The 10000-nt window shown below is 35.2% G+C and overlaps 1 protein-coding gene across 18 annotated transcripts in view; it reads right to left on the reverse strand.

Annotated features, from left to right (window-relative positions):
* LOC149136544 (uncharacterized) overlaps nt 1–10000 on the reverse strand; it is a 151887-nt gene that overhangs the window by 107048 nt on the left and 34839 nt on the right. For 8 of the 18 annotated variants that reach the window (XM_089349004.1, XM_089349000.1, XM_089349007.1 and 5 more), the window contains exon 2: nt 3390–3452. The exons of the other annotated variants lie outside the window; for them this stretch is intronic. In XM_089349004.1, the coding sequence (XP_089205130.1) occupies nt 3390–3452 (63 nt within the window). The remainder of the gene's footprint in view (nt 1–3389; nt 3453–10000) is intronic. 18 annotated transcript variants of the gene reach the window in all.

Consider the following 10000-nt stretch of genomic DNA (forward strand, 5'->3'; position numbering starts at 1 on the left):
CTCTGTAATTGTTCCTCTCTTTTAGTCTATGTCTGTTTCTTTCACTCACTCACTCTCTCTCTCTCTCTCACTCTCTCTCTCTCTCACTCTCTCTCTCTCTCTCTCTCTCTCTCTCCCTCTTTTCCTCTAACTCATTCACACACACTATTTACATTTCCCCCTCTATCGAAAAACGTTGTAATGAATGAGGAGATGGAAGAGAAGTAAAGAGTTACTTCTTCATTTTGCTTCTACATAAAAATACACAGACATCTGCTAATATATTGATACTATGTATGTATGTATGTATGTATGTATGTATGTATGCATGTATGTATGCATGCATGTATGTATGTATGTATGTATGTATGTATGTATGTATTTATGTATGTATGTATGTATGTAGGTTTGTACAGTAGCGGCCATAATATAAGGTCAGTAAGAACAAGTGCATCGAAATAGTTATTATAAAAGATTAACAACCGGTTGAGTCTAGATATTTAACACACATTTTGATATATCTAATATGTATCTTTCATGAATATTTCAAATGAATAGAAGGAATATGTCGTAAGTTATGAGGATATAAACAAACAATCTTCCAAATTGCAGCGGCCAAAAGTTAAGGGTCACTTAGAAAAAAAATGAACTACTAACCGAGGTATTTTGTTGTTTAGAAGACTGTTAATGGGCTAACAGTTATTTCTTATGATCTTACATTATTGGAACATTCAACTGTCAATATGGCGACTTGTGAGAAACGACCGGTATCCTGTGATGAAAAACAAAGGATTGTGTGCCTTCGCCAAGAGGGCAAATCAAATTCTGTGATAGCAACTACTGTAGGAAGGCCCAGAAGTGTTGTGCAACGAATTGTAGCTTATTTTATGTCATCAGGGTCAAGAGATGCTAAACCCGAAACCGGTAGACCTCGTAAAACATTACCAATACAGGATCACATTATGGTTAGGATGTCACTGAAGGATAGGTTTAAGAGTGCTGCTGAGATATCCTGCATGTTTAGCTCCACTTCCAATTTCAACGTATCGCGCAAACCAGTTTCTCGAAGATTACGGAGTTCTGGGTTGCTTCCCAGACATCAGCAAAGAAACCTCTGTCACCAAGAAGAATCAAAGAGCCCATTTTCATTTCGCTCACAAACTTGTCGTTTGGATAGTAGAACAGACTGAATAATCTTCTAAGAGACCATTGACGGAAAGTCGGAAATGCTATTGACAACAATAACGCAAAGGAGACGGCAATATATATATATATATATATATATATATATATATATATATATACATATTTAATTATATGTATTTATTTTATCCTAATTAATAATAATTCGGATAGAATTTATGGGTTAATAGAAACCAGGGTAGCAAAGATCACAAAATAACTGTGGTGTAATTCCTGTTTTTGAGGCAGAAACTCCTTGATATTTTGGGTATTTGAGTATATATAAATTTAAGGAATGGAGTGAACGCATGTTATAACTGCATACTTTATTCCGACATATGTTTCGAAGAATTACAATTTATGCGATCCATAGGAATCGTCGATGTTTAAAATGTAAACTTCTCCTCAGGGAAATGTATGGGGATCATCTTAAACGTAAGACCTTATGACCGAGTTTAAGATGATCCCCATACATTTCCCCGAGGAGAAGTTTACATCGATGATTCCTATGGATCGCATAAATTGTAATTCTTCGAAACATATGTCGGAATAAAGTATGCAGTTATAACATGCGTTCACTCCATTCCTTAAATTTTTATATATATATATATATATATATATATATATATATATATATAAAAGAGGGAGAGAGAGTAAAAAAGAGTAAAGACCCACATCGATCATGAATGATCATGGAATTGCACCTAGAAAGTTACACTCCGAGGCACAAGTCCGGGCAAGAACAACAATCGCCCGTACATATCAGCCTCCCATCTCCACGCCACCAATGTTAACCAAGGGAAAGGCAAAGGCTGATACACCTTTGCACCAGTGACGTCGCAAATCACTCCTACAACTGAATAAAATGAACCTATATGTAATAAAGTGTCTTGCTCAAGAACACAACACACAGCCCGGCTCGAGAATCGAACTCACTACCTCATGATTGTGAGCCCGACGCTCTGACCAGTGAGCCATGCGTCCTCACGATACACACACACACACACACACACACACACTTGCGTTTGGCCGTACGGCTTTTGAATGTTGTTTTCACTGTCCATTTTTTCCTGTCTTGGTTTGTGTTTGCCACCTTGGAATCCTCTGTGTAGTGGGTTGATCCACTACTCAGGAAGAGACTATTCTAGAGTACGTTCTGTCTTGTCTTCGAAACGTCTAGATAGAATAGAGACAGCTGATGAAGGGATATTCCAAGTGGCTTTCCGTTTTCCTATGTGTTCGTTCCGTTGTCTGTAGTTTATTGTTCTAACGTCCTGTACCCTGATATGCATGTATATACACATGTAGATGTAAGTATGTACATATATGTGTGTATACATGTATATATATTCTTTGTATATATATATATATATATATATGGGAGAATATACAAAAAATAACAACAGACGAGGACAGGTGGTGTAAATAACAAAAGTATATATTAGTATGACGCTCGGGAATACGGAAAGTCTTTGACGTTTCGAGCTACGCTCTTCAACAGAAAGAATACGGAGACAAGGAGAAAAACACGGAGAAAAAAAATTGAATAGTGTTCAGTCAACGGTCAATCATATATATATATATATATATATATATATATATATATATATATATATATATATATATATATATATATACGCGTATGTGTGTGTGTGTATACATGTATGATTGTATGTATTTATTTACATATGTAGACGTACATGAATGGATGCATGCGTTTAGGTATATATGTGCAAGCATATATGTATAAAAGTCCTTTTCTATGAATGCATGAATGTATGTGTATATTAGGTGGAGTTTCGGATTAGACGTACCACATCTTAGAGATAAAAAAAACCTAATATTTCTCTTCCTTTAGTGGTCTTCTTGTCTTTCATACAACAAAAATTACGATGTTAAAAAGATGTTTCAAAATCTTAATGTTTTTACGTTTTTGCTCTTATCTGCCATAATCTTTTTGTTTCCTATCAGTTATGGGGTGATTAAACCAAACCTCCGCCTACGTATAAACATATGTATGTATGTATGTATGTATGTATGTATGTATATGCGTACGTATATATGTACGTACGTATGTATGGATATGGATGTTTGGTGTATGTGTGTATGTGTTTATGACTGCAGGTATCTATGCATCCTTGTGAATGTTGCTGTTTGTAAGTAAAGTCTTACAATGAATGTACGAGAAAGCAAGAAAATTGTAACAATAATGAAGAAAAATGTGTTACCAATATGGTATGAGAAGTAGCATTATCAAATGGAAATTTCATGTGCTTATTCTGTTCAATGATCTGTAGAAAATATCAAAAGAACATCAATGTTCGAGATGAAGAAAGTGTTAATACGATGCATTACATTAGATCCATTACTTTAAAAATAATGCGTCTAATTACCTTAACAAGATTTTCTTTTTACATGTGGTACATTAAAATTTGGGAGACATGAAAATCAGATTTGTTTGCAGATTATTCGCAGTTTGAAAATGAAAGAACTGTACTTGAAAAGCTAGTCGATGTTATTTCATATCATTGGTAGTAGATACGTGTGGGAGGAATTGAAGGTAATAGGAACATAAGGAAGAGCTCTGATATTAGTTAATATTAATTGTTGTTAGTGACATGGGTGCAAATAAATGGTCGATATCAAATTAAATGAGAACGTAATTGAATGTTGGAAGGACTAAGTGAAGAAGCAGAAATATGCATAGAAAACGAAAAATATAAATAAAAGAAGAAAATTAAATTTCATCAAAGGAATTTGCAGGAAATATATTTTGAATAACGTAATAAATAATTACTAGCAGTACTCGAAGTAATTCCACAGTTATTTTGAAAACTGTAAGATGGTTAGTTTACAGATAACCATGAAACATACGTACATAAATACATGCTCACGCGCGCATATATATATATATATATATATATATATATCAATAAATATAAAAGTATATATACATTCATATTTATAGATCTCAAGAGTTTCTGTGAAAGGAGAAAGGGGTAAATGTCGGTACGTTTCATAGTGTTTCATCTCATCTTTTCCCTCTCAACTTCATGCTTTTCTACATGTTTACTTAAAACTCACACGCTTTCTAAGAAGCAAGCTTCTTTGAAACTTCTAACTAGCTTTCTTTCTCTTTTCACTCTCCCTCTCCCTCTCTCTTTTCACTTTTACTCTCTGACATTTCAGTAAAACCACTGCCACCATCATTTATAACTATCATTACCTTTTTATATTTTCTACATTTTAATCTCCCCTTTTCTCACAGATATATAATGACATCTACTCAACTGCGCGTATGAGTCAGTGTGTATGTGTACAAAGAACAAGTGTGAATATGGAAGTAACTATATATTTGTACTGATACATCTAATGTTTTACTTTCTTGTATGTTTATTCTCCTTATTCTTATTTTTCTTATTTTTCTTAATTACTCTCTGACTGCATCTATGACTTCGCAACAGAATCAGTCCCTTGGCATTCCTGCCCAACAGCTTAAACCTACCGTCACTAACATGTTTTAAATCCAAGCGTAACAGAGTTCATTTACATGAACTGGCTAGACGTTTCCGCACCGAGGGATGCACAGCAACTAGGTGTATATTTTGCCGCCTGCAAAGGATCGATGCAGGATGTGTCGAAACGATCGTCGTGAGCAATAAAGTTTCCTGTGTATTCTACCTCCCGTCTCTATCATTTGTTTTACACACACACACACACACACACACGCACACACACACACACACACACACACACACACGCACACACACACACACACACACACACACACACACACACACACACACACACACACACACAGAGGTGTGATAGTTTTATAAGGCATGTGTGTGTGTGTGTGTGTGTGTGTGAGAGAGAGAGAGCGTATGCCAATCGAGGAAGTTTAATCACTGTGTACGGATACTGCTAAAAAAATGAGAAGTCTAAATAATATTTATTTCAGGAATTAGAAAGATTAAATATTTTTCAATTTGTTAGTTTGATCCCGTTTCATACATTCGATGCTGTTTGTAATAGAGGAAATTCGTGGCTGGCTGTATAGGAGAGGTTGAAGGCGTACTGGGGCCAAGTGCTATTGGAGGTCTGAAGTGGCACGTGCATATACGAGGGTGTCCTTGGTGAGTGAGTAGTGGCTAGGCAAACAATGTGTTGTCAGTGAAAGGAGGTTAAAATTTGATTACTGGGTTTAATTAGTATTTTGGGTGATATTGAGTGGTACGGTAAGTGATTGGCTTTTAATCGATTTAGTAGATGGGAAGACAGATAGTTAAGTATGTGCGCAGAGATATGAACAGTTGCAGCTAATTACTTAAAAATAACTCAGACTAACAGTTGGGATTCATTTGACTGGGATTAACTATTCACTACTTGTTAAATAGTAGATGGGGATAGCTGCATGGTTATTATGGTGAGGCTGAGATAAACTGGAGTATATGGGATGTGCGTTAATTTGTGGTCGTTAATTGTTCGTGGCGGATGCGGTATAGGTTAATCTTGTTAATACTTGTAATAATCACAAACACAAAAGGGAAACGGAGAGGGGAGAGATACAGAAGTTGTAATTATCGCATGTTGTAAATTTTGATTTAAAATTGTCAGAAAAATAATTCAATTCTAAATAAGGTGCCAAAGAGAAGAAAATAAAAGGAAGGTAATATATATTTACAAGATTCTACCTTGAGAAAATGATGATGACAATGATGTTAGGCACATAATCATTAGAAGGAAGTTTCTGTTCTGGGACCGGGCGGCGAGTTGTGTGTTCATGATCAAGGAACTTCAATTCACATTATTCCTGTGCATTTATCAGGTTGATAAGATTCACCAAGTTTGACAGTCGTTAACGCTAATGTTTTATCCTGACAATTCTTTGTTTTACAACATTGAAGAGCTACATCATCACTGTTCGAAATGCAAGTCATGGTGTCTGATAATATTGTGAGATTTCTGTTGTAAATCAATTTTTGTGAACACATGGATAGATCGAAAATTCGTGTTTATGAATACGAGTTCCGTCGTGGAACCAATGCATCTAAGACAGCTCGAAACATCAGCGAGATGTTTGGTGAAGATGTGGCGAATGAGCGCACTGTACGTCAATAGTTTGAAAAGTTCCAGTCTGGTGACTTTACTTTAGAAAATCAGCCCCGTGGTTGACCTGAGATGAAGATGGATAATGATGAGCTGGAAAGTGAGCAGCAAGGTTGATGTTTCAATTCCAACTGTATTGGGCCATCTGAAACAAACAGGCAAGGTAAAGAAGCTGGACAAGTGGGTACCACACGAACTGGACGAGCATCAAATGACACGTCATCTTGAAACTTGTTGCTTTTTGCTGTCACAGCATAAAGCAAACCAGTTTTTCATCGTATTGTTAAATGTGATGAAAAATAGATTATTTTCAACAATAGTAATCGTTCTGCGCGGTGGTTGGATAGAGACGAAGTGCCAAACCACAAACCAAAAGAGGATATTCACCAAAAACAGCTAATGGTGACTGTTTGGTGGTCCAGCATTGGTGTCATCCACTACAGCTTCAGGAGACCAGGTAAGTCAATTACAGTGGATGCATACATCAACCAACTGGATGTAATATGAATGAATTTGCTATTAAACAACAGAGATTGATCAACAGAGACAAGCCAATTCTCTTGTAAGACAATGCTCGACCACATGTTGCACAAAGAACGCTACTTAAGTTACAGGAACTGAACTTGGAAGTATTCTGTCATCTACCATATTCACTAAACCTTGCACCAACTGACTATCACGTTTTCCAGGCATTAGACAATTTTTAGCAAGGAAAAACTTCAATTTGAAGAAACAAAAACAGCCTTTTGTGATTTCATCACCTCTTGCTCTCCAGAATAAAATGGCAAAATTGTGTTGGTAATTTAAGTGCATACTTTGATTAACTGCTTTGCTTTTTGTTGAGATAAAGTAAAATTAAGTTTCAGTTCAAAATCGGACATTTCAGTCTTAATAACTTGATAGCTGTAAATTAATGCCGGTGATATCTGGGCGGTGATAGCCCTGTAAAAACCTGGTGTTTCTTTCAGAGAAAGAGCATTGTCATCCTATATGCCGTCAAAATCCAAAATAAGCCTCTGTTCAATGGAGCCTGTAGGCTAATGGCAAAATCTTTGCTTTAGGATTAACAAAAGTAATCCATCGCACACATATTTTTTTCCACTTTAAATGATATTTTATCACATGTACTTCTCTTTAACAGCTACACACAACTCTGAACATGAAACATACACCTACTAAATACTTTTATACAGTGAATGTATGCTTACAAAACTGTTTTGCTTTGAATTTAGTGGACTATAAAAATATTCTTTTCTACTCTAGGCACAAGACCCGAAAGTTTTGGGGAGGGGCCAGTCGATTAGATCGACCCCAGTACACAACTAGTGTTTAATTTATCGAACCCGAAAGGATGAAAGGCAAAGTCGACCTCGCTGGAATTTGAACACAGAACGTAAAGACGTACGAAAGGCTGCTCAGCTTTTTGTCCGGTGTGCTAACGATCCTTCCAGGTCGCTACCTGAAAGTGGACTATTAATATTGATGAATAAACTTATGTTTACAGGTGATGAATAATAAGGTGTTGAAGTTGAATATTTTGCTATCGCACGATATTATAATTTTGAGAAAGAAAAAAAAAGGTGTGTATATGTAGAATTTGAAACGGGATAATTGTATTTGTTCTACCTTCAATATGTACTACCCTTCTGCTGTAAGTGGTTTGCATATATTAAATACATACATAAATGCATGCATGCGTATATACATATATATATATATATATATATATATATATATATATATATATATATATATATATATATATATATATATATATATATATATATATACACATATACATACATATATATATATATATATATATATATATATATATATATATATATATATATATATATATATACATATATATATACATACATACATACATACATACATATATATATATATATATATATATATATATATATATATTTGTCTGTGTGCGTCTTTGTAACAGGCTCCCTTTTAGATACGAACACTAAGTTTTATCTGTTTATAAAGGGATTTTTAGTATACCCTTTAATCCTTATTGGCTGTTTATATATATTCGCATGATGTAGTAAAAGACGCAGTATCGACTTATATACAGGCTACAAGATGTACTGGAGAATATCAGAATATTTCTTTCTAATCCGCAATGGCAAATAAAATGCTGACACAAGAAATGAAAAGAAACGTCATTGTTGCAGTACGTGTGGTATAAAACGATTTAGAAAATGTTAACTTCCTTAATGCTGCAAATTCTTTTGTAGATAAATTTCAGATAGAATTGGAAACCTCTGGCAGGAATGTTTCGGCCGTGTTAAGGAAAAACGAAAATCCACTCTAAATGTTTGGATATTATGAGGATAGAACAATTTATCCAGCTGGTTCAAAACATTATCGACTGTGATCCCGGAAAATCAATGAGGGCTATCACCAAAGTACTTCAGCTGTCATAGTGAACTATCAGGAAATTTGATACAAGTCGTATGTAATGAGGAGAAGCCAACTCATGTCTGCAAAGATGCAGAAAACCGTTTTATCCTTGACAAGCAGAGACCTAACAAGGATAAAACCCTTATGAACATGTCATGCTTTGATTCTTTTATGATGAGAAAAGAAAAAAACTTCGGCCAAGACAGAAAATCTCGGAGGAAAAATAACAAACGGTTATGTGCAGATCGTTCTAACTCCCTGGTGTAATGCACTCAAACATTCTAACAACTGTGAGGATTTTAGAAGTGGTGAGTAAGGAGGGTCATATAATGCAGCCTCACATCTTTCTGTATTGTCTTAGAATTAATGCTGCTGGATATGTTGAGGCGTTTGAGATAGTTGTTAAGTCCTGGATGGATGAAGTATTCAGTGGAAAGTCACACATGTTTCAATAAAATTCATCTCACAAAGCCCACGTAACCCAATAATAGATGTCAGACAATTTTTACGACTATGTAATACCAAATGCGTCGCCTTCAAACTCACCAGATTTATATCCAATGGACTACTACGGTTAGAGAGTTGTTGAAGTGAGATTAATTGACAACCTCACAATACCGTAGCTTCATTGAAGGTCGCCATTTTCCAGAAGATATCAAATATGAATGACCCTTAAGAGCAGGCATGTCAGTGATTCTAGACCAGCATTGAAGAAGTCATCGAAGTTGAAGGTGGATTCATAGAATAATTAAAAAAAAAAACTTATCGAGAACACATTTTCTTCAACACGTTTGATGCTTGCTATTCCCTCGGGTACCTCTCGCACCCTGTAGCAATAACCTCTCTTACTTACGGCGTGGCTCATTTGGTATAACAATAAATACCTCTATTGGTTGTTGTTTGGTAATAAAATTCTGATCGGAGTGTCAATGAATCCCCTGATTATGTGACAGTCATAATAAGTGTTGCGTGTTGATGAAATATATCGTATAACAGTTAAGACAACTTGAAGCATGCCGTATATCACGACAGTTAAGACATTGTGAAGAGTTTTCCGGCATAATCAGAGCATGCTGTTTGGTATATAATCATATAATAACTATCTATAAAATACAATCATGATATTACAAACAATACACATAATATTCTTATAAGCACACCCATACATACATACATACAAAAAGATCCATTAGCGGACCAGGCTACAAGCCACATAGTAAACTAATACATTGGGGTGTAATGTAGAGTGCAATGACAATGCAGTTCAGTAAATGCAATCAGTGAAAATTATTCCGTGAGGAGTATATAG

Source organism: Octopus bimaculoides, chromosome 3 (assembly GCF_046866305.1).
Source record: "Octopus bimaculoides isolate indiv1 chromosome 3, ASM4686630v1, whole genome shotgun sequence".
Taxonomy (NCBI): domain Eukaryota; kingdom Metazoa; phylum Mollusca; class Cephalopoda; order Octopoda; family Octopodidae; genus Octopus; species Octopus bimaculoides.